Source organism: Apiospora hydei, assembly GCF_038363865.1.
Source record: "Apiospora hydei strain CBS 114990 chromosome Unknown utg000007l_segment0_segment0, whole genome shotgun sequence".
Taxonomy (NCBI): Eukaryota; Fungi; Ascomycota; class Sordariomycetes; order Amphisphaeriales; family Apiosporaceae; genus Apiospora; species Apiospora hydei.
In genome coordinates this window covers 2,990,596-3,014,144 of record NW_027117366.1, presented here as the reverse complement: position 1 = coordinate 3,014,144, position 23,549 = coordinate 2,990,596, and the positions used below count along the sequence as shown (strand labels likewise).

The following is a 23,549-nucleotide window of genomic DNA, read 5'->3' as shown; positions in this document are numbered from 1 at the left end:
ACATCTCGGTTTTCCGGGGCCCCTTTTCTGACAGGGGCTACCCCAGATTGATGGCGGGCCCCTTTAGCGTCGGCATTGAACCCCTGACTTGGCTCTGAGCGTTGCTGGTGCCAAGACACTAGGAACTGAGGCCTTCGTGTTCCAAGAATCGAGAAAAGCTTAACCACAACATCCCGACTCGGGCAGTTCTTCAACCACGTGGTCTTGAGCCCTGGTGAAACATCCCGCCAGAAATTCTCGGATGGTCATCAAGAAGTTTGCAATAATAGTGGAAGAGTCTTTCATCTCTCAACGAAAGTACCATTCGAGTGGAAACTTAGACTTCATGCCAGGTTTGCATTCGCCCATACGACTTCATTCTGCCTTCGCCGCCACCTAAACAGAAGTTTCACCCACCAAGTTGAACTAATCACAGCCAAACAAAAACACGTACAAAGTTACGACAGCTGTCAAGCATGCACGTGGCCGAAGACATGGCCAGCCCACGTTCAAGTCCCCCCCTCGCAACTCACGGTGTAAACCCTATTCATGACTCAAGCAAGCTTCGGATACCTCCGAATTCCTGCCGCCTTCGAACCTTCCATCCCCCCTTTTTGTATTCACTCCACCTCAATCTTCCTGCGTCGCACCTTGATCGTCGCGCCCGGCGGGGGCACATTAATCGGACCGAGCACGAAGTTTGCGGGACGTGTCGGCAGGTACTCGATGTCGTAGTGCATCAGCATGTAGGCCATCAGCATCTTGAGCATCTGCTCCACGAGGAAGCGCCCAGGGCTAATACGAGTAAGTAAACCAGTCAGCATCAGTAAGTTACCAAGCACATCTAATACCTCACCGCTGTTACATCGGTCGGAGTTTTGAAAGCACGGCAACGAAAAGTGAACAGAAAAAAAGAAAAACTCACCAAGCATGCCGTCCATGGCCAAACGCCAAAAAGTCCTTACTCGTGCTAGTCATGCCCAACCGCCTAGCCCGCAGGTACTCCTGATTCGCCCCCTCCCCTCCAGCCCCTCCCCCTGCGCCTGCGCCTCGCGCACAAACCGAAACGCGTCGTACCGCGTCGGGTCAGGGTACAAGTCCGGGTCGAGATGGCGGTCAGCGGCGTTGATCGTGAGGTACGACCCCTGCGGCGCGACCCACGTCTCGCCGCCGCCCGGCGGCGCGCGCACGCCCTCGGCGGGCACGACCTTGCGCCCCAGCGCGAAGAGCAGCGAGGTCAGCCGCATGCTCTCGCGGATCGCGGAGTCGGTGCAGGTCATGCGGCGCAGCGTCTGCTTGGACCAGGTCTGCGCGTGCGCGGCGTAGACTTGTTCGGCCTCGTCGCGCAGGCGCTCCAGGTAGCCGCTTTGGGCGCCCGAGCCGCACACGTCGAGGAGGACGCGGGCCAGCGTCGCGGCGGGGGTCTTGATGGCGGCGAATTCGAGCGCCATCAGGCAGCGCGCGATGAAGTCGGGGGCGAAGAAGGAGGCGGGGCGGCCTTCGGACCTGGCTAGGGCGATGTGCCAGGTGATGTAGTCCTCCGGCAGATCGTCGACGGCGAGGGAGCCCTCGTCGACTTGCCTAAACATATCCACGCGCTCGCGGATCACGGGAAGCGTCCAGCGCGCGGCGCGGCGGTAGTGCCAGTGGTTAGGGGCGCCGACCACATACCCGACGATGTGGCGCAGGAAGCTCGGGGTCAGCTGTGTGGCAAAGGTGCATAGCAGGACATTGGTGGTGAAGGAGTCGACATGGGACAGGTAGTCGCGGTTGCGGCACAGCGGCAAGCCCACCAGAGCACGGTTGACGACGCGCAGGATCAGCTCCGACGAGCTGTCGAGCACGCGCACATCGCGCCACTCGTCCGTCGACTTGCCCCAGAGCTCGTCGACGCCGGTGCGGATCTCGTCCCACATGCCGCCGAGGAGCTTCGCGTCCTTGCGCGTGATGGACCTGTGGATCACGTGCTCGTGGAAGAGGATCTGGTTGATGCGGCTGTCGGTCCAGGCGTAGCGCCCGGCCAGGATCTCGTAGTGGAAGTCGGCGGCGCTGGCCACGTGGTCGGGCTGCTCGAGCAGCCAGCCCAGCTTGTCGGGCGGCAGCGTGATGTGCTTCTCGCCCAGCGGGTGGGGCACGATGAAGCTTTTGCCGCGTCGGGAGTGCTGTGGTAGGGCAGGGCAGGGCAAGGTAAGTAGAGGGTAAAGAACAGAACAAAAACATGCTCCACGTATAAACTTGTCATGTCACCGCCAGACTGAACTCACCTTCTCATAGCCTTCGGCAAACCATTTGCGCCTGCTGATGAAGCTTGCCAGTGTCGCCCACGTGTCGGCGCCGGGCAGTCTCGACGACTTGCCCACCCATGGTATGTCAGGAAGGGGTCGGGGCTTGGGAGAAAAGAGGAAATACGCAGATAATACGATAGCAAGAGTGACGAGGATGACGTGGGTGCGTTCGAGCGCCAGTAATGACTCCATGGTGGCAGCCATGTCCAGATCTCAATGGAGGAGTGAAGGATACATAGCTCATGCGCATCAGCCTCTACTTATTAGTGTCAGAGCCAGTGTTAGGGTCTGTCTCTACAGTCTGCAATTTTCCAGGGAGTCATGTCCACTGCGGTGACCACGTGCTCACCCAGCGCCAAGGCGGGTCTCATCGTACGGTATCCACAGTCGCAGTACAGCAGGAATGACGTATAAGGGCTTATAGGCTTCCCAGGACAATCTGTGATGGTAGGATTAGAGGCTTGATGATATGATACACAGATGTTGCTTTTATAGGTTTTACCATGTTATACTTATGTGCAAGTGAGATCATGGAGTCAATAGATCGTACTATACGTTCTCAACCATCGGGGAGTCCGACACGGCTTCCTCATTAGCCCGTCCATTCAGCCTCAATTAAGCACAACTCGCTACCCTCTATGCTCTTGATGCCCAAGAACTGAAAACGGTTATCCGCCTTGGCGAAAATACTTTCGTAAGCCTCGGCTGGCCGATCTCTAGCATTGAAATTGGCCAGCATGACCAAATCCATATACCGCTTCTCCCTCTCCCGAGCCAAGGGCACCCCTCCCACAGAGGGCATCACACTATCCATCAGCAAAACCCTTGAGCCTTTCTCCAGGGCCGGAATCAGCGTCTGTAGGATGCGGACGCAGTACTTGTCCGGCCAGTTGTGGAAGACCCAGCGGAAGAAGTACACCTTGGCGCCCTTGATAGGCTGAGGGTCCAGGAATGAGTGCGCTAGAAACTCGACGGGGAGATGGGTGATTTTCGGCGCCGTGGCAATTGTCTGCGGGAGATCTTGCACCATGAACTTCAGATGCGGGAACTTGCTCGCGACCGCCACCACCGCATCACCATGACCGCCGCCCAGATCGACCACCAGACTGTCTTTGGGCAACGAGGCCCAGTCGTACCCGTTCACTAAGTGCCTCAGGGACACGCCATCTCGCTTATCCATCATATTCATGGCCGTCCGCGCGCGTCCGGACCTCGCGGACTCGCGTTCAAGAATTTCAAACCACGTCGATCTCTGCTCATGCGGCTGTTTCCCCTCAAGCGCAGCATGTAAGACGGCTGCCGCCGAGTCCGTCGGCTCGTCAGCCTTTGGGTGGCGTTGCAGCGCCTGTGAAATAACACCGACGTGAATGCCATTGTCTAGAATCTTGAGGCCCATTAGATCGTGGATGACCGGGTCCGTCGCCCACAGTCGGCTGGCCGCGGAGTGCGCAATGCGGCCCTGGATCGGCTCGCGGAAGACGCGGTACACGATCGCGGCGCGCAGGATCGTCTCCAGGGCGGACTGCGCGAGGCCCGTCTGCTGCGCCAGCTCGGCGTAGGTGATGCCCTCGGCATCGTCCAACGGTATCTTCTGCGGAAGTCCGAACTGGAAGACTGTTGCCGCGTCGGCTTTGGCGTTGGTGGAGAAGTTCATGAGAATGGCTCGCGGGCCTTGGACTAACTCGTGTAGCTCCAGTGAGGCATCTTGCAGCGAAAGGCATGCAGCTTGAATATGTGCTGGGAGGGCGTTGGTGTCGAGAGCTGAGCCATCTGTGAGCGAAGGCGTTGGGATGTTATGTTGGCGCAGGTAGTCTCCGGCTATGGTTGCGTGTTTGGAAATGGACGCGGCAAGTTCCTCAAGAGTTTTGGTGGTGGCCATGTCGACGTGTGAATGTTGTTGATGTTTTTAGCCCGAACCCAACAACGATTCGCAGCATCAAACAAGAAAGTGCAATTGAGACTATACTTACCTTTTACCCTCAAAATGTAACAAATTGGCCCATGGTCTTCTTATGTCTTGACATTTGACTTTGAAGCACAGCACTTTTGGATGCTCGGGTCTAGCCGACATCGTGTAAACCATGAACATCCCACTCGGGTTCGTCTATGCGCCGCTAGACCCTGACGTAAATAGGGTCCCGATATGCCCCAAATTAGAGCCTATCAAAGCTGTATACCGCGACCACGTTCCTAGCGAAACTAGGCAGATCCTCGAGGCCCGGCGGGGCCTTTAGATCTTCGGGTGGGGCCCTCGCAGAAACGTGAAGGCCTGATCCATCCTGGATGATACCCCAGTCTCTAGCTGCGGCAGAGCCAATAGCGGTTACTGCATCGCTGTGATAAAAGGCTTCAGATCCTGTTGCCAGCATAGCGAAACTGCTTGATTCTGAGCCAACATCATCTATCAACTATCATCATGTCTCCATCTACTATTGCCCCTGAGAAGCCAGCCGCCCCGGTATTGCCCGAGCTGTCCAGGCAAAGGCTCGAGAAGGCTGGCATCGATCTTACTGGAGCTTATCCTGAGCACCCCAAGAAGGTCCTCTACCTGCAGGATGTCTACAAGCTCCGTGGTGAGGACCGTGACTACACCGACCCTGCTTCCCGTGCTGACCCGGAGAAGAAGGCCCTGTTCTCAGCAGCCAAGGAGGTGAGCAGTATAAGAATTCCATGTTCATTATGAGACAAGAGCGGCTGACACGTGCGAAGGTGAGAGATGTGACAGTCCACATCGGCACAGAAATCAAGGGTCTGCAGTTGAAGGACCTTACCAACCAGCAAAGGGTATGTTTGACTGCTCTAGCTTTGATAAACTCGAAAGATAGCTGCTAATGAAATTAGGATGAGCTCTGCCTCCTTATTGCGGAGCGAGGTGTGGTATTCCTCCGGGACCAAGACCTCAGCCCCCAGAAGCAGCTGGAACTGGGTGCCTACTTCGGAGAAGTCGAAGTGAACCCTCAAGATGCATACGTCCCTGGACTTCCGGGTGCGACTGTCGTTTGGTAAGCATATCCCCCAACGCTGAAATCGTACCATCGCATGCTGATCATGGTCCAGGCCGGCTTTCACAGCAACGATGCCTATGTTCGACTACTACTTCCGCAACCCCTTCGGCACCCAGCGCTGGCACACTGATATGGCCTACGAACACCAACCCCCGGGATACACGTGAGTTTCCAAGTAGTTGAAGTTTTTTTCCTGCTCACCGCGAAAAGCTGATCCACTGACTCTCTGTTGCGTCAGACATCTGCACAACGATGCCGTCCCCGAGGTGGGCGGCGACACCCTCTGGGCCAGCGGCTACGCCGCGTACGACAAGCTGTCGCCCGCGTTCCGCGAGATGATCGACGGCCGCGAGTGCGTGTACCGCTCCGCCTACAAGTTCCTCGACCGCGAGGACCCCGCGACCGGGCCCAAGCTCGTCGAGCGAACGCACCCCATGGTCAGAGTACGTCCCGGACCGCAATCTGATCTGCGCTGTTTGAGGACAACTACTGACACGTACGGCTTTACCCCTTTATCAGACGCACCCCGTGACGGGTTGGAAGTCGCTGTACGTCAACCGCGCCATGACGCTGCGCATCGTCGGGCTGGACCAGGGCGAGAGCGACGCCATCCTGAACTACCTCTTCAGCGTCTACGAGGGCAATGTCGACATCCAGTGCCGCTTCACGTGGACGCCGGGCACTTCGGCCATTTGGGACAACCGGTAAGTGCATCATTCCATGGAAGAGAGAGAGCGCGCATGATTTTTGAATTGATTTGTGAGCTGACGCCATGGCAGTGTCACCATGCACAGTGCCGCGTGGGATTACGAAGGAAAGGGCAAACGACACGGCACCCGAGTCTCCAGTCTTGCGGAGAAGCCGTTTTACGACCCCAAGGCCACCAGCAGGCGTCGGGCTCTAGGCCTTGCCGGGCCCAAGGAGTATTAGGTGCTCTGGGTCTTGGTCTGTGTAGTAACGAGTCTTAAGAAGCATTTTTCAAACTCTATCAAATCTAAAACTGTCTCCATTGTTCAAAATGTGAAGGCAATGACCTTCAATTAAGCTATGGCGCCGTCTGATCTAATGTAGCTCAAGTGGAATTATGTAAGGTGGTTGGATGCAATTTGGGCCCATCTTGTTTCGAATCGAACTTTGACGCCCTTTTTCGGACCAAACCCAATACTTATACTAAAGTAGTTGAACGAGAAGGAGGGCGAACGGCTGTGCTAGATGTATCTCCCATATCTATCTTGTATACATGAATGTTGAGATGTCAGTCCTGGCCTGGATTTATGTACTTTGGTTTAATCGTGTCGATTACTACTAAATTACAAAGTATATACTGCATTTTCTATAAGCGACTGCTGATACGGAAGAGAAAAGAAATGTCGAATCGAAGTGTGTCGCAAGGTGCAGAAACACAAATTTTGAAATCGTTCAATACGAAAGCAAGGACTCGGGGCACGTCCAAGCTCTACCTATTTACTCATTGAGTGTTATGCATGATGTAGAGGCACGTCGGGCAAAACGCCTAGCATTGGTGCAGTCCCTGTCGATGGCACAACATTCCGATCCTTCCAGATGATACACCTCGAAATGTTCCGGTTTGGGTTTCTGTGCATGCATCGCTCAAATCCAATCAGCATTGGCATCCTGTGTGTGTTCATTCATGGGTCACACCCCCCCGTTCGTTAGAGCTACTATCTGGGTAGGGACATTGCGACCATTATCCACCTTGTCCTATATTACTACCTACCCCAACCGGCCGATAGAGTTGGGCGAGAATATATGAAGCGCACTCGTATCAGCGCATGCAGTCAACGGCAGACCACCACGGTTATTTGTATTACCCCGCTTCTTGGGAGTGCTCTTGTCATCATTACTTCAGGTTTCCTCTGTGGTCTGTCTCCCTTAGTTGATAATGGAGGCTTCTGGCTCGTCTGATAGAAAACCCTTCTCAGACTTGTTCTGTTGTTGTAAAAGCCTTGAATCTCCCTATCTAACATATCGCCAATTTTCTTGTTCCGCGGAGATCATTTGTCTTCGTGTGGACAAATATGACAATGTCTGGCACCGTATATCCACTAACGGACGCCGTTTTCACCACATACGTTACCACCGTCTGGCTCCCACCGCAGAACACCCCATTTGGCGAATCGTCCGGGTGCTTACCGCTGGTCTACTGCACTCAGTCCAGTTGCAGGCCACTATACCAGCTTCTGGTACAATCGGGAGAGCGCAGCACTACTTATGTGTTTTCTGATGCCACCGAATGTTACCCGACTGGAAATTATGCAATAAGTAAGGCCTATGAGGTCCCAACATACCGATCACCGCTGACCTGAAGTGACTGTGATAGATACTCGCTTGGATGCAGCATACCAAGGCACAGCATGCCCATTAGGCTGGCGCCATGCCTGTGAAACTACTATCCAGCATGATGGGGTCGACTTGGTTTCCCAAAATTGGTGCTGCCCTAATGGCCAATACGAATGCCTCACAACTCCTATCCGTTATGGCGAGATATACGTTACTAAGCGAGTATGTCTCAGCCGTGTGACGGCCCCATCAAGCTATCTTCTACGGACTGTAGATGGACTAGGAGGGGAAACGACCGTTGGAGTTGAAGGGAGTGCGATCGTCCTGTCAACAGTACCACCGGAAAAAGCCTATGCCTATACGATCAATGCTGTTCCACTCAATATGCCCGCAAAAACGACTAGCTCGGTATCTGGTAATGCCACTTTAAGCTCGCCTGGGTCATCTCCCACTGAAACTGCCGCAACGACTGCCCTTTCAAAGGGCCAGAAAGTGGCTATCGCTATCGGGGCTTTTGTTTTCGTCGGACTCTTAGCAGCACTGGTCCTATTTCAGATTCGACGCAGACGTCGACAGGTCATTGGAGCGGTAAACAACCAACGGGTTGATACGTACCAAGGCAAGCCCGAGTTACCAAACAACAGCGCACCACGAGCTGAGCTTGAATCAAACGCCAATGCGTTCATGCCTGAGTTGGAAGGACATGGAATGTATCCCGAAATGGATGGCCATACAAAGCCTGTGGAAGCGGAAGCACCACAAGAAGAGGCATCAGTTGGACAACCGCAGGTCACAATGGAAGTAACAATCAGAAACCAGAGGTCGTAGGGATATGTCAGTTATATGGGTTAAGACGAGATGAGCTAGGGAGCGGAGTGGGACAAGAAAGGGGTATATGGTAGCCAGCTGAGGTCGGGTCTTACTAGTCGCCTTCACGATCATTCATTATGGAATTAAACCGCATTTTCTTCGATGACTGGTACCATGTAACACCTGGGATTGCACACCGTGCTAATAAATACCGTTACGTTTGGAGTGCAAATTCGAACGGACGCGCCACGGCTCAAAGATGGAAGGCTGGGCGAGCTGAACGTCGCGACGGACGCGTCGCCTAGCGTGCTCTACAGGGGTGCCGGCTTTGTCGGGTGGATGCTTTCCCTTCGCCTCGACCATCCCGCCTTTCATTGGGTCCGGTCGCCCTAGTTCTTGCCCAAGACCGCCTGAGCTGGAAGTGATTCATGTATAAGCCGAGTTATTCGCGCTATGCAGGCTAGGCATTTACAATCAGGTCTGCGAGAGGATCCATCCCGGAACAGTGGCTGTCGCTCCCGTGCTCACTACACAGCCTTACGAATTGTTCGATAGTACTGATATCAGCGGAGACACACGAATCTCGGTCCTATTTCTAGTAGATGACCCTCGTCATGCTCAGTAATGTGACGGCCATACACGTTGCTTAAGGCCTTACACCTGACCGCCAGCCGCCCACCGGCTGACTGGCACGACAGCCACCAGGAAGAGCCCCTAAGAGAAGACTGAATGCAATACTGTAGACTACCTCTTTCTTTCCCTCCTTATCTTTGCTGTCTTCGCCAACAGAAGCACCTGCCATAGTTGAGGCCTTGTCCCAACGCGTATTGATGCTCGCCGTGAGAAGTAACATGGGCGGAATGAGAATTTGTTATGTTGCTCAATGTAGTTGTAAACATACAAACCGGCCGGCCCACTGACCAAACTTAGGCTATACATATATAATATACAATCTAGCGTCTTCACTTTTCATTCGTCAGTGGATGTCGATGCTGCCGCGATACTATTGAACGACTATTGAGATTCACCCACACAAAAAGCTGGGTTAGCTCGGTTGGACTGGAGAATGGCCTCACCTACCTGGACCTGCAACGGTCAAAGCGGCATCAGTCTAGTATGTATAAGTTGACTACAATAGATGTACTGTTGTGAAATTCCCGCTAGCCATGACTAGATGTCTCTAAAGTTTCTCCCAAATAGACCCTCTGCCTCCAAAGATGTGTTATAATCCTCAGTTGCCGCTTCTTCCACGGCATGGCCGAGCGACTCCCGGGTCTCTTCAAATGACCTGTCGTCCACAATGAGGTCCAAAGCCGTAGCGATCAATTTGGCGACATGCTTTATAGATCTAACATCAAAACACTCGTCACTGTACTCCAGCCTCATCCGCAGACATTCGTCGTTGGCGGCCGAGAACTCGACCATGACGTCGAAGAGAGGCCAGTCCGGAAGGGTTGTCGTAGACAGTGCCGCCTCCAGAATTTTATGCCAGGGAATTGCGTGCCCCAAGGCGCGCTGGCTGGCCTCTCGTATGACCCTGGGAAAGCTCATGGCGCTCTCTCCGGTACGCTTCGGCAGCTCCGAGGAGAGTGATGGCAGCGCGCTGAGCCTGGACGATGGAGAAGAGGGCGGTGGCGTGTACCGAATCCGCACGGGCATTGGCTCCAGAAACAGTCCTACGCTCTCATAGGCCCGGCAGTCCCGTCGTCCCAGATGTGGGAGCCTCGAAGTGGATATCTATCATGGAAGGAAACCTTCGCATTTTGTAGCGATCCGGCACCTCCCATTGAAACGTTTCGAGGTCTATGGACTGCTTGAACACAGATTGGAGGAAGTCCACGCTATTAGCAGACGGCTGTAGCGTGATTAGAAAGGGTACGCTGTTGATCAGGGGCTCAACCACTTCTTGGGCACCCACGATAGGTATAGTACGACCGGACAAGACGACGCCGAAAAGGACGCAATCTGAGTCGACGTATCGGCTAAGCACAAGAGCCCAGGCGGTATAGAAAAGTGTCGCTACAGTCACACGCGCGGCCCTGGCGCGGTTGAGTAACTCAGCCCCGGTGATGTCCAGCACGATATCTTCCCTGGCGTACAAGGAGGTGACCGGAGACATCAGACGCGGCAGAAGCAGCTCGCCCTTGGCCGCGTGCAGTGCCCTCTCCTGCTTCTCCCAGAAACGATAGGACGCAAGCTTCTGGCCTTGACGGAAGGCCGCCACCTTCCCGAGGAGGGAAACAAACGAGCGGCTCGGGCTGGGTGCTCCGCCAGAAAGGATGGCTCTGTGCTTGTTGAGCAGCAACACCGAAGAGTAACCATCCATCAGGGCATGATGGGTGCTCCAGATCACCTTGCTCTCGGTTGCCCTGTCGCCCATGCGTAGGTGTACCACCTGGAACGCGTTACCAGTCAACTTGGTGTCGGGGCTGTGACGTGACAAGGCGTATTCGAAACTATCCCGCTGGTACACTGTCTTCTCTTCCCACATGAATGGCGGATGCTCGGCCTCGGCCACAAGATAGGCATGCTCATGCCCCTCAAGCACAGTGCGAAAGATGGGCTCGGTAGTAGCGAGGGCTAACCAGGCGCGTTTGACTTGTGGTATATCGCCGGTTCTGTATGTCTCACAATACCGTATGATATTACGCCCCGGCTGGGCCATGCTACCATGCATAAGTGATATTTGCATATCGGTTGCAGGCGAAACGCGGTCATTGTCATGGGTAGTTGTCGCAGGGGCCCAAACGAGCTGGTGGCTGCCAGTAAAACCCGTTGGTTCATGATGGGGATTGGATGGAGCTCTGCTGCAGAGAAGAATGCCTTCAACTGCCTTGTCCAGTTCGCGGATGACACAATCCACCGAGTCAGATCCCATCAGCATGGCTACCGTCAAGGGGAGTTGCTTGGCGCGACATGATGAAGCGACAGAAATGGCCGAAAGAGAGTCGCCGCCATTGCAAGCAAAACTGATAGAAAGGTCGAGTTGTTGCGGTATGATGTTCAGCCCAAGAGCTATCTCCTGGATCAGTGTATTCTGGTACTCATGCATGGTGTACATTGATTGACTAATGACGTGTGGACAGGGGTGGCGGCGTACCGGTGAAGAGCTTGGCAGCGACCGTTTATTATTTTATCTTATCTCCTTGCGCTCCTTCAAGGCGTCGGTTGCTTCACGGCTGCCGAGAACAGTTGCTTCTTAGCTAGTCTTAGTGACCGGGGACAGTCAAAACAGTGATGGTCTCGGTCCAATCCACGGGAGTCGTACGTTCCAACGTTCTTGGCTGGAGAAAATTACCCCGAGCGCTTCAAGCCCTTCTGACTGCTATCATGATAGTCTTGTCATTCGACTGATAATAGATACATCAAAATACAGATAATTGAAATTGAACATCTTGACATGTCAATTCTATATTAATGTTTGTTGTTTGTCCGGAAGCGACGAAACATCATATTTAGCTTGAGAACTACATAATGTATTTTAATTGACAAAATATGGGAGAACAAGAGCAGTCAGCTCCGAGACGTATTACCCAGCGCTGCTCCAGTTGTACCTAGACCGGCCGCTGGCCCCAAACGCAGTGCAGCCTGTGCACCCCCCTTGCGTGGCCAGCTCCTCTTCCACCCTGGAGGCCAGTTGGCCCAAATCATGGGGTGCGAACGAAGTGGGAACGGCTGTACACATGTTATTGGTTAGCAACCTCACCAATTGGTGTGCGAGCACCCGCTCGTCTCCCTTACATTGCGCAGCTTGGGCCATCCCGTTGGTGGCTAGGAAGAAGCACCTCGTGCTCTTCGCCTTCATCTCCTCGTTGGGGTTGTTGGCTCCCAGCGGGACATCGAATATGCGACAACCGATGTTGACCATGCCCAGCTCTTTGAACCAGTCCTCCAGCTGCGGGGCATAGTCTGGACCAGTGTCCATCACTTTGAACTTGTCGCATAGCAACTCGAACATGGATTGCAGCGCTGGTCCTTGGACGACCGAGTGATCCGATTCGACCAGTTGCATCCACCCTCCAGGCTTGAGAAGATGCATCATGTTGGCAATGGTCCCCTTCGCCTCGCTGCGCCCTTCGCCTCGCTGCGCCCTGCGGCTGGCAGGGCCATGCGTTGGTGTACGAGATCAAATGTGCCTTGCCATTCGGTCGGCCAGGGTTGCTTCATGGACTGGACCTGAAGCGTCAGATCCGGCGACGCGGTTTTGACGAAATAGATGGGCGTGATGTCCGTCCCAATGTAAGTATGATTCGATGAAGCTGGCAGGCTCGCCTTAAGATCCTGGAGCCATACCCCTGCGAAATAATGGTCAATCTCCATCTGACGTTCGTTGGGTACATAACCAACTAAGGGGCAGATCTAGCCTACCACTGGCGGTGGCGGAATCCAGTATCCTCAGGCCGGGGACGGATAAGTCGAGGGGCGCCCACACAGCCTTTTCCATGTGGTCGAGTATGACTAGTTGGCCGAGTTTCAATCGTTCATCTTCGTCTGCGCTGAGATCCAGAAAGTAGTGCGTGTTGTTTTTGTCCTCCGCCATGATGAGAGCGCAATTGCATCAGTGTGTCTTTGGTGCATTGGCCGGTATGATTAGTGGCAGATAACCAACTGCTTGAACTTCCAACTTTGCGATCTATCACACGCACTGGGCATCAATAGGTATCACTTAAATGCAGCAGCCCAGTGCTAGGTACCCCTCACGTCCCTTCCCTGCACCTGCACTGTCCGGGTAAGTAAGTACCACCTACATTAATGTACATGATACTTACCTAGGCAACATAGTAAACTTGTTTCGGCGCAGTGCCTCACTCAAGGCAGCCAGGGAGGCACCACTGATGGACTCCGGTGTAACACTTGCTCGTATTTCAATTTCCGGTCTTTTAATTCGGGACCCGGCCTGGAGCCTTACCCATCCTGCCATCCCACTTCACTATTTCACTCTCTAGATTAATGATCAAGCTTTTTTGGGCTTGAGCTAGGATCAAGTCTATTCCCGTTGAGCCAACCTGCTCGTCATCAGAATATCAATCATCGACAGCTTCTTCCCAGTCTAGGTCTCTACACTGAATCTCGCTACCATGGCCAGCTCCTTCACCCCCAAGCTATTGAGTTCGATGGCGCACTCCTCAAAGAGCTCCAAGGCGATGTCAGCGACAAGATCGCCCTGACGCTCCTCAAGGAACTGGGGTTATCGCGCATGCCATCGTCATCCGTAATCCATGACAACGGATGCGGCTACGGCGCCGTCACCATGGCCGTCATGGCGGCCGAGCCGCCTGCTGGTGTCCAGATCCACGCCACCGACATCAACGAGATGTACCTAGCCGAGCTCAAAGCCACTCTAGCTAAGAACCCTACCTGGCCGGTCAAAATCGAAACCATGGACGCCTGCGCCCTCACGTTTCCGGACAACACCTTTGACCTCTCGGTCGCGACCTTCGTGTTTGCCGGCCTAGCCGACGACGTCGCGGCCGCGTCTCATGTACGCCGGACCCTGAAGCCCGGCCGAACTGGCGTCATTGCCGTGTGGAAGGATATGCCGTGGCACGCGGCTCTCGAGAACGCACACTACAAGATACGGGGCGCGGACGAGCCGATGGCGCCGTTCCTCAGCATGACCTGGTACAAGAAGAACGAGGTCGCAAAGGACGCCGAAGCTGGGGGTTGGAGCCCGGACGAGTTGGAGTTCGTAGAGAAGGCCGAGTGGCTGAACCTCGGACCCGACCTGAAGCGATGGGCTACCATCGCCTGGAGCTTCTTGGCCAAGCCAGCCGGTGGCTGGCAGCAGCGGGACGAAGACCGATGGGACGAGGCCGTCGACTCGATTGTCGAGGAGCTGGGCCAGGACGCTTGGCACAAAGTGGAGGATGGTGTGCACAAGATCCGCATGGTTGCTGATGTCACAATCATGAGAAAGCAAGGATAGGAAAAGGCGGAATGAAGCACGAGAATTATGGCATTCAGGACGCCAGGAGATAGCCCCTAGCCTTAACCAACCGGCGACTGATTGATTCGGACACGTAGAGTTATTAAGATATTGACTCATTTTTACTGCATGTGGTCTGATTCGTCTACTTCTTTGCCCCTTCTTACAGGTAGGTATGTCTAGCGCTGCCTTAAACCCTGACTGCCTGACGTCCGACAAGGTAGGTTGGCTTTAGCCTTTAGGTCCACCTGTGATTTGGACCCTGGATTCTGCACAGACGTAACTAGCTCACTGATGAGCCCCTCCCTAAGTAGCATATCGTCCTCCATTCCTTCGGGGGCATAGGGGGGCTAAACCCGGGAGGTGCGACAGCGTGTTCTCGACTACAATAAAATGCATGTTCGCAATAACCGAAACTCTGAATCGATTATTCTTGACCTCCGTACCGCTACCCTCTGGCTACACAAATCACAGCAATCAGTCTAGAGCGGTTTCTTACCAAAGACCACGTAGCTTTACAACGACGGAAAAAGGGGATCAGCAATGGCTCCATCACGTGTGTGGGTGGGATGCTACTTACAAAGGTGAGTAAGCTTTCACAGTCTGTGCTCTCAGCTCGTGCTTTGCATCCGAAATCAAGGCCTCCACTTCGTCAGGAGATAGCCCGGCGTTTCGCAGCATCAAGTAGCTGCTGCCACGCAAGCCGTCGAGGCCGTTGCGCTGCTGGTACTCCCCGATGCGGTGATCTTTCGGCTCCGTTGGCCATTGGCTGCAGGGGATCTTGTAGAAGATCTCTTGGACCTCCGTAACTAGTTACACGAGTTAGCATCGCTCTGTAGAGACAAGATATCAAAGTTCCAGTTTGTGAGACATACAGCCTGCGTCTATAAGCCACTGCTTATAGTATTGCGCCTTGCGCAAGTCATACCCGCGTGTCGCAGCTCCGCGGGCGATATGGTCTGAGAACCGTTCGAGTGCTGATCCTTGCGAGTCTGGGTCGTCGCTGACGTACTGCATGTGGCAGTCCTGCATCTCCAGCCAGCCTCCGGGCTCGAGGTTCTTATACGCCTCGCGGATGAGCTTCGGGGGTCCTGTATTCCGGTGGTGAGGAATCGCATGTGGATGTAGTCGAACTTGTCCGTGTACAGCCAGGGATCCTCACAGTCCACCTTCTCGAAGAGGCAGTTGGGGACGTCGGGGTTCGGCTGGATCTTGCTGAGATCTGTACCTATGACCTGGGAGGTCGGGTTCGAGCGAGCTAAGAAAGTTAGCGGGATAAAGAAATCAACGAGGTTATAAGCCTAGCTAGGGTCTTGTGGATATTATACCGAATTCCAAGGCCCATATACCCGTCCCTGTCGCGACGTCTATCACGCGTCGGGGAACTTGAGTCAGTGGAGCCAGTACCAACTTCCCGTCCAGTAAGAGGGTGACCATGGCGTGCTGGAAGTCCAGCCGGTCCTGCTCCGCCTACATAAAGTATATAATCAGTTTCCAATTTGGTTACCATGAAGAGCTTTGGCGTCTTGTACCGCATCGTTGGGCAGCAAGTACCTGCCCTCTTTGTAGCCATGATAGGATCTTCCAGACTCCCCCACTACGGATTCTGGCTCAACAATCGAGGCGCCCGTGGGAATACGAACTAATTCCTCGTCTACGAAGACATGTACGAAGGGATTAAACGAAGCCATGGGAACGTGAACTGTCGGTATAGTATGATGCCCATGAAACTAGTGATGGCGACTGTGACTCGCGGCAATTGGCGGAGAGGTGTATGAGGTGAGGGGTAAACTGCGCCGCATCGAGACTTTCAGGCTGCGACAACGGATTTTCCGACAGGGACAAGGGCGGTGGCCCACAGAATGGGGTCAACAGGCTCTGCGGGCACTGGATTAGTAATTCATGGTCGCTTAAACTAAATAGACGCCCGGGATTCTCTTTTTACACACTCATGAATACGAGGATATGTCTCGACATAAGATTCAAACCTTTAACATACCCCTTCTATGTTCATCGCAGTCATTAAACTGAAGGGGCTCGATTGGTGTGTTTCCTGTAACTGCTGTACATGTTCTGCCAGGAGTTGGTTAATACCAGCTGGCTGGGGCGCCCATTGCATGGGATGTGCAACGTACTCAGTCAAACCTCCATACCCCGGATACTCCAGCCCCCCTTCATCATGGGAACAGTAGCAACTAAAACGTCATCCACGTATTCTTTATCAGATATATCCAAATGCACATGCACACTTTTTTCCCTATATAATATGATGTCTGGGTGAAGGCTCAAAGTGATAGTTTAACAGAAGCCCTACAACTCCCCCATTATCTCTGAGTCATGTCCTAGCCTCTGCAGAATCTTGCAACCTCTCATCTATCAGTCTCAGTAGGTCCTCCTTATCCGGTTGGTGACAGCTTGCTATCCAGTCTCTTATCGACATATGCGTTTCCGGGAATTTGAAGAGCTCAGATGGGTCCTCATCTTCTTTGGGTTTGGCGCCAGCCCTCTGACCTGTGGGCGAATGGTCATAAAGGTAAGACCACCATGCATCTGGGTTAATAGATGGGTACTCATATCTGGCTTCATCGAATTTCCTTCCTGGGATCCACATCGTCGTTTCGATGTTAAACTCCAGGGAGTTTCCATCATTCGTGACGATTTCCACACCATAGGTATGAAACCGACCCCTGTCTTCACACCTGGTATCATCGAGCCATTTAACTTTCACAAATTGCCGGAGATCCGCACCGCCATATATGAAAGCTTTCAGCACAGAACTCACTCTGAGACGCGAAGCTCGCGAGTTGCCTAAAGAACACTCTTCGTACTTGCAAGAGGACCCCCTACAGCCTTGACTAACTCCTTGCAGCTCATGGAAGTCGCCACAGGCTGCTGCCCCAGTAATCCACCAACATAAGAAGTGTTGCCATATTGACAATGGTTGATCGGCAGCGGCGATACTTATGCAGTCATATGCCGAACCAAATCCTATTCGCGTGTGGAGAGACGTGGATACGATACCGTGTTCGAATAGATGTCGTAAAGCACTGGCACCTGCGGATGACAACTGTTCCGATTCCTCGAGCCTTTCGTTCTCAGGTTTCGTGAATGGGAGCTGCTCTCCGCAAACAAAACCCAAAGTCCGTGCTATGGCACAGTACACAAGTGCGATAAGCTTATTTGTTTCTATTGGCGCGCCAAAGCTGTCATGGACCCTCCAAAGAGGGTACTCTAAACGCCCTAAACAGAGTTCGGACAATAAGGGCGATACGATAGGCGAAATGCTTAGAACATAAACACTCACTTGTGCTTGCCTTTCGATTTTCCTCAAAAGTAGTGTATCGTGGGGTGTCGATGAGATCTCTCTATATCGTACCGGGGTTATGTGGCAAACCGGGATTTCTTCCCTCTCCTCGTCCTCTAAATCGACGTGAAAGGTATGAGAGGCATATTCGCCAGAAACTTCTTGGTCGATACTAGTGATGACAGATAATCCCGGAATTGAGTCCAAACTGCGGAGGAAACCATAGGGTTGAACATCAAGCCCTGCTTCGTGTCGATGTTTGAGCAAGCATGCGACCATAATTGAGTGATCTGGGAGATACCACTTTCCTGCACTTGGCTCATGAGCATTCTTGGGCATCGCATCTTGAACTGCGTCACGCCAGTGTTGTTTCAAGCTAGCCAGCTTAAGCTGTGATAGTGCTTCTAGCTCACTGAACTGCATATCTTGCAGTGCTATCCATACATCTTCCTGCTTGAGATAGTCTCTCACGGAGCGATGAATGAAGCTTAGGTGGATATCGGGATACGGATCATTGGGTTTTTTGCCTCTTGTGTCGACCAAACCCTTGCTGATTGCTCGAAGTTGCTTTCTAGCACGTGTTTGCTTTTCTTGCGTATACCCAGTTTGCCATTCTGGAGATTGGTCGTCTTCGGCGAAGGTTTTGTAACTCTCGTAATCTTCCAGAAAGTAAAAGTCGTGAAGGTCAATCCAGAGGTTTTCTCCATCCACAATAGGCAGGCACTCGAGGAAACACAGTATAAGAACCAGATGGTTGAACTGCACTCGATCATTCGGCGTCAGGGTCCCGAGTGTCCTCTGGAACAGCTCAGTCATATGACTTGGAAGCGACTCAATCTCGTTGAGCAACCTGGAAAACCGGGCTCCGTCATCGGACAGTTTGCGAATTTCCTGAGTAACCAAAACAACCCATAAGAAAACACACTCTGCCTTCTGAGTGATCGCCGAAGCTAGACGTTGACACTCTGTGGTGGATCCGGCGGAATCTAGATTTCCCTCGACGTATTCCTTCATGTCAGTTTTGGTGAGCAGATGGAGATAGAACCTGCTGTTGTCGGAGAACATGTCCATGAACGGATTTTCAATGCGACTCGAGACGCAAATCTTGAAGTTGCAGGAGGCACTGTCAGACAAGCTCGTGAGGTGGCGGACTAGCTGACGTCGGTCAACTGATGTCGTGACCTGATATTCATCCAGTCCATCGATGAAGAAGCAGAAACAGTAGTCGCTAGTGATATCACCAGAGCTTTGATTTGCCAGGAGTTCATAGGCTGCCTTGATATCATCATCGAGGATCTCGTATGTCGAGTTTACCCTCGACTGTGAGAGGGCTCTGGTCCATTGGCTTGGGAAAACGATCTTCGCGAGGGCTGCATTCTCCGACAAAATATGGTAAAGCAATGTCCGCAGTAGTCCAATTAGCGACGTTTGGCGTGGATCCGAACCAAGAGCATAGAAGAAGAAGCTGGCCATGACGAGGCGTTTGTCTCCTTTGGCCCCTGTCAATCACGTCAGCTAGGCTTACATGACACGAGGTGAAGCCACTTACGCGTCCATTTCTGCAGCTCAACTCGGGTTTGTGGGTGATTGTACAGTCTCTTCATTAGGGTGGACTTTCTTGACACCAGCTTGCCAAATATGTGAAAGATTCCATCACCGGACGACAGCCAGTGGGTGAACTTGGCTGCTTCTGGAGATGGTACGTTGAGATCAAAGATCCATTCGAATGTATCCCCGTAGGGATTGTCGATGGTCTCATATCGGTGATGTATGTTGTCGAACCCTGACTTGACTCCGCGCAGGATTCTGTCGTGGACAACTTCGCCCAACGCATCCTGTCCGACTGTGAGGATTTGTCTGAGCTGTTCTAAGGCTTGGTGGCCTATTGAATGAACCTCTGTACTCCTCGTGCCCTGCAATGCTTGTTTCAGCTGTCCGATAGAGTCGTCAAGCTGCGTCAATTTGGCCCCATCTTCGTCTGACTTGGCAATGAGGAGTTTCAGGTTTTGGCTGTATCAACCGGTCAGTCCCTGGAATATCTGAATGGTATTTGAAGTGTATACTCACCTCGCCAAACATGAAATCTGTAGATGAAGCTGATCGTGGCACAGAGAACATTGCTTTTCCAGGTCCTCAATCTTGGACTTGGATGATAGTGTTTTCAAAGCTGCGAACCCGCTTTGGATCTTGGATTTACGCCGCTTGGGCTTGAGCTTACTCAGCTCCGTCGCCATGGCATTGGACAGTTTGTTGCAATCTTGGGCCAGACGGACTAGAGCCTTGTCTTCGTCGGTCAATGCGGGCTGACTAGGCGCTGGGATCAACCGCTGCGTCGCATCGCCCGTGTACTGCGACAACTTCGATTGCAACTCCGTCTCCTCCGTGGAGCCCTCGACCGAGTTGTATATGGTCCATGCTATCTTCAGAGCCTTCGCTGTGGTGTCGACGAAAGTCAGGGCGGCCGAAACGACCCCTATGACAAAAACTGGATCCATCTCCCCTTGGCGATAGATTCACAGGTCGATTCCGAAGATTGGTGATAAAAGAAAACAAGCGAGACGAAGGGATCAGGCGATGAATGAGGGGTAATGTCAGGCAGAGACGCCGGACAAAAGAACCCAAGGTCCATGTACCCGTCAGCGTGCATGTAGAAAATCAAGTTGTACGTGCATAAGTGTAAATGGGAAAACATGCCATCGAATCATCTTCGGTCATTGTTATGCGGTGCAACACAGCACTTTCACTGCCAGTCAAATCGGGCGTCAGGAGCGGCACCATCATTGCCTTAGGCATCATTATTGTTCACGGTGTTATACATCGAGGTAGACTGCTGACAAACTACAGGGTCAGGTCTCTTATCTGTCCTTAGACAAGTAGTGGTGGGGAACCGAGTATGCTCAAGGACGACGCGATATCCCAAGCATCTCGATCCACGTTGCCCCTAGTTCTCCAGACGGCTTCCATGGTGCGCAAGGCGCTAAGGATGGTGCCAAATTCGGCCAACTCACCTAGATCCTCGACAATCGTACGGAACTCCTGTTCTTGATGTTGGAGTGCGAGGCAACCTGCTATACACATCGGCCAAGTAAGACTTTGCAGCTGGGCGGGTGACTCAATGGTCTGCAGCAGGCTCAAGACCTCAGCCACGCTGTGCTGGATCTCGGCACTGTTTGGCTGCCATCCCGAAAGGGTGACTGAGAGGTATACCTTTGCTGCGTGCGCCCAGATTCTAGTGACTATTCCCAGAGGTGTCCCGTCGACGGCTCGGTCGTGCCGCCTGTAGTAGCCCCTCCGCCGGCTGCCGACTGTCGGGTGTTGATCCGGCGAGCTGGCATCCAAGCTAGCGAGACCACTGTCGAGAGCTTGCGAGATGGGTTTCGCGAGGCTCACGAAGTCAAATACGGAAAACTTGCCGCTCTGCTTGGCGTCACGCTTCCAAGCACAAAGTGTCGATATCCTCCCGATGGCAACGAGTGCCCAGTTCTGGCAGCCCACAAGGGATTCCAACTGCACGGGGAATCTCTCTTCGCTCGGAGTGGACAAGAGGGTACTGTGGTATTTCTGTAGAACTGGTGCTTGGCCGAGGACAGTGCTGGCAACGATGTCATAAAAGAGCAGAAGTGCCGAGTAGAATACGAAAGCCGACTGGTCTTCGGTGGTCAGGACGAGTCCCTGTTCCGGCTCTGGCATCGGGCATGACACGGGCGCCAGCTCACTCAGGATCGCAGCTAGACTCGGTGTCCCAGAGTGCTGAGCACCGTGGGTCTTGAACACTTCATCAAATAGTGTCAAAGCCGGGGTGAGGTGCACAGCCCAGTCGACTTCCCTCCGGATTGTGACCTCCACAACGAGGAGCTGAGTGATCGATCCCATGATCCGTGTCTTTTCCGGCAAGGAACTATGGGTTCCTTGGCGCCAGACGGTGGTGACGGCATCTTGCATTGCCTTAAGGGCCAAGTCTGTCTTCTCCACGAGCCGATCCAATACTAGAGCCTTGCATTGGCATTGCAACCCCTGACCGTCGTTATGGGCAATAAGCGAGAGGAGATACTCACACATGCTTTGGCCCATGTGGAAGGTGAACTGGTCCTGGTGGAGGAGGCTAAGTAGCCATTGCCGGCCCATGATGCCCATGTCGGTGAACGACGGCCGATAGAAGGGGAAGAGAAAAGGCCAGACGTAGTCCAGACTGGCCATGACGGACTCGAGGTACGTCGGAGCAAAGATGGACCGACACAGCCCCGACGGGCATCCGCTCGTCTTGGCGGCAGGGCGGGAACCAGATGACGGTTCTGAAAACGGCGACTCGGACTTATCGGTGCGGCCCACATCCGACGGGGACGGATTGGATCTGACAGTGCTGTCGAAATACCTCCGGCCCGATGCAGATGTGATGGGAATGCCCATGTTGGTGGCATTGCTTGGCGCCGAGGCTTGAGCAGCACCCGAGGGGTTTTCGAAGTCCTGTGTGGTCGTAACGACGATATTTTGGTCCTCGTGGGTTAGGAGACGCCTCTCCCTCCGCAGCAGCGCATTCTGCTTGATCGTCTGCTTGATCGTCTCGGTCATGTGCCGTTGCCTAGCGCCCCCGTCCATCCAAACCGGTCTCGACTCACCCACGTGGCAGGGGATATCCAGGCTCTGGCAGCTCCCGCACACGGGGCGGACCGAGTCGCAGCGCTTGCGGCGCAGGCGGCATGTCCAGCACCCGGCCCCTTGCTTCCTGCCAGGTGTCATCGCGCTGGCTCACGCCGGAGTCGGATTGGGCTGTTATCTAGGCGGCGTTGGTCGTGGCGCGCGGGAAATCGGCTTGTGCGAATGGGTGGAAAAGGCCAGACGGGACAGGCTGCCAGCTGACGGGTTTCTTACCGACACTGGTGGAGTAGTAGGTAAGGGGGTTTACCTTGGCAGTGTGCATCGGTACAGGGGTGTCTCGTTCCACCAATCATGAAGATCTTGCGCTCCACCCAGAACACCGCCCAGTGCCCCTATTTGGGTGATGCGCGCGGGAAACCCTCCCCAGCCAGCTGGCTCACTTGGGTTACCTACATATAAAATGTGTGTTTTGGCAGAGTCGCATTTCTAATTATCTCAACTTGACCTCATTTGAGCGCCACCAAGAGTGCCAGCAGCCCAAAAGGCACCCTTGATGCCACTATGCACAGGTTGAATTGACCTCGCTCCCACTTGAGCCACTGTTCATTTGGTCTGCGCGACCCAGGATGGTAAACCTCCCGGGGGCTCGCGAAGATATGCTCAGACTGCAAATGCTGTTCGAAGAACCTATTACGGTTTCTCCGGCCTTACCATCCCAACTTCTTATCAGATCGACAGGGTCGACGCCATTGGTAGCACGCGGCTGTCGAACCTCGGCCTCAAACGCCAAACGTTGATTTGGCTCTTGTGTAGTCTCTTTCGTCGGTCTCAGGGCCTTTTCAGCTACGGTCCACATATGAGTAAGCATGAGTTCATATTGCATGATGTATGTTATCTCTTGTGTCTTCTTAAGCTTGGTTCAAGACATAACATACCTACCATAGCCCAGTGTTTGAGAGGTGGGAAGGGTGCATGTCGAAGCCATGCAGATAATGTCCAAACATTCCATGGAACCCGACATAATGGTATCCTACCTGAGTGGCTTCACAGGAATGCAGGATGATGCAGCCTCACAGTAATGATGCAGTGCGATAACTCAAAGTGTCGCACTTGAGAATCAGCTCTATCTCCCGCAGTGCCAAGAGATAAGAAATGCTGGGGCTGAAGATCGCTTCGGGGGTTTGGCGGGTAATTTTGCCCCTTAACGTTTAGCGCCATTTTGGTTATCTCTCGGCCGTATCAGACCGGATAACCTCTGCCAATATCAACAATTCTGTTGTTTGATATCGGGTATAAGGATATGTTTCAGGGCCTTGGACAGGCGCTTCTTGGCACTGATAAGG

At 53.4% G+C, this 23,549-nt stretch overlaps 12 protein-coding genes across 12 annotated transcripts; 3 read left to right on the top strand and 9 right to left on the bottom strand.

Annotated features, from left to right (window-relative positions):
• Positions 1-599: 599 nt before the first annotated feature.
• PG997_010047 (uncharacterized protein) lies at positions 600-2,456 on the bottom strand (the record flags this gene model as incomplete). Its single annotated transcript, XM_066814362.1, has 3 exons — positions 600-774; positions 1,042-2,141; positions 2,244-2,456. The coding sequence occupies 3 exons, from the start codon at positions 2,454-2,456 to the stop codon at positions 600-602; spliced, it is 1,488 nt and encodes a 495-aa protein (XP_066666324.1).
• A 400-nt stretch (positions 2,457-2,856) lies between these two features.
• PG997_010046 (O-methyltransferase) lies at positions 2,857-4,143 on the bottom strand (the record flags this gene model as incomplete). The annotated part of the gene is made up of 1 exon (XM_066814361.1): positions 2,857-4,143. The coding sequence occupies one exon, from the start codon at positions 4,141-4,143 to the stop codon at positions 2,857-2,859; it is 1,287 nt and encodes a 428-aa protein (XP_066666323.1).
• Positions 4,144-4,324: 181 nt separating this feature from the next.
• On the bottom strand, positions 4,325-4,633 carry PG997_010045 (uncharacterized protein; the record flags this gene model as incomplete). The annotated part of the gene is made up of 2 exons (XM_066814360.1): positions 4,325-4,378; positions 4,442-4,633. 2 exons carry the CDS (start codon positions 4,631-4,633, stop codon positions 4,325-4,327), a joined length of 246 nt encoding a protein of 81 aa, XP_066666322.1.
• A 47-nt stretch (positions 4,634-4,680) lies between these two features.
• On the top strand, positions 4,681-6,199 carry PG997_010044 (alpha-ketoglutarate-dependent taurine dioxygenase; the record flags this gene model as incomplete). The annotated part of the gene is made up of 7 exons (XM_066814359.1): positions 4,681-4,914; positions 4,974-5,048; positions 5,106-5,266; positions 5,322-5,432; positions 5,508-5,712; positions 5,789-5,973; positions 6,049-6,199. The coding sequence occupies 7 exons, from the start codon at positions 4,681-4,683 to the stop codon at positions 6,197-6,199; spliced, it is 1,122 nt and encodes a 373-aa protein (XP_066666321.1).
• A 1,755-nt stretch (positions 6,200-7,954) lies between these two features.
• Positions 7,955-8,398, top strand: PG997_010043 (uncharacterized protein; the record flags this gene model as incomplete). The annotated part of the gene is made up of 1 exon (XM_066814358.1): positions 7,955-8,398. The coding sequence occupies one exon, from the start codon at positions 7,955-7,957 to the stop codon at positions 8,396-8,398; it is 444 nt and encodes a 147-aa protein (XP_066666320.1).
• A 1,152-nt stretch (positions 8,399-9,550) lies between these two features.
• Positions 9,551-10,039, bottom strand: PG997_010042 (uncharacterized protein; the record flags this gene model as incomplete). Its single annotated transcript, XM_066814357.1, has 1 exon — positions 9,551-10,039. The coding sequence occupies one exon, from the start codon at positions 10,037-10,039 to the stop codon at positions 9,551-9,553; it is 489 nt and encodes a 162-aa protein (XP_066666319.1).
• Positions 10,040-10,064: 25 nt separating this feature from the next.
• PG997_010041 (uncharacterized protein) lies at positions 10,065-11,432 on the bottom strand (the record flags this gene model as incomplete). The annotated part of the gene is made up of 1 exon (XM_066814356.1): positions 10,065-11,432. One exon carries the CDS (start codon positions 11,430-11,432, stop codon positions 10,065-10,067), a length of 1,368 nt encoding a protein of 455 aa, XP_066666318.1.
• A 477-nt stretch (positions 11,433-11,909) lies between these two features.
• PG997_010040 (uncharacterized protein) lies at positions 11,910-12,920 on the bottom strand (the record flags this gene model as incomplete). The annotated part of the gene is made up of 4 exons (XM_066814355.1): positions 11,910-12,055; positions 12,122-12,464; positions 12,503-12,675; positions 12,749-12,920. The coding sequence occupies 4 exons, from the start codon at positions 12,918-12,920 to the stop codon at positions 11,910-11,912; spliced, it is 834 nt and encodes a 277-aa protein (XP_066666317.1).
• Positions 12,921-13,215: 295 nt separating this feature from the next.
• PG997_010039 (s-adenosyl-l-methionine-dependent methyltransferase) lies at positions 13,216-14,306 on the top strand (the record flags this gene model as incomplete). Its single annotated transcript, XM_066814354.1, has 2 exons — positions 13,216-13,240; positions 13,435-14,306. 2 exons carry the CDS (start codon positions 13,216-13,218, stop codon positions 14,304-14,306), a joined length of 897 nt encoding a protein of 298 aa, XP_066666316.1.
• A 576-nt stretch (positions 14,307-14,882) lies between these two features.
• Positions 14,883-15,338, bottom strand: PG997_010038 (uncharacterized protein; the record flags this gene model as incomplete). The annotated part of the gene is made up of 2 exons (XM_066814353.1): positions 14,883-15,115; positions 15,182-15,338. The coding sequence occupies 2 exons, from the start codon at positions 15,336-15,338 to the stop codon at positions 14,883-14,885; spliced, it is 390 nt and encodes a 129-aa protein (XP_066666315.1).
• Positions 15,339-17,913: 2,575 nt separating this feature from the next.
• Positions 17,914-20,105, bottom strand: PG997_010037 (uncharacterized protein; the record flags this gene model as incomplete). Its single annotated transcript, XM_066814352.1, has 3 exons — positions 17,914-19,109; positions 19,160-19,620; positions 19,678-20,105. Coding segments are annotated over 3 exons (2,085 nt in total), but the record flags the coding sequence as incomplete, so codon positions are not given.
• A 370-nt stretch (positions 20,106-20,475) lies between these two features.
• Positions 20,476-22,347, bottom strand: PG997_010036 (uncharacterized protein; the record flags this gene model as incomplete). Its single annotated transcript, XM_066814351.1, has 1 exon — positions 20,476-22,347. The coding sequence occupies one exon, from the start codon at positions 22,345-22,347 to the stop codon at positions 20,476-20,478; it is 1,872 nt and encodes a 623-aa protein (XP_066666313.1).
• Positions 22,348-23,549: the final 1,202 nt, after the last annotated feature.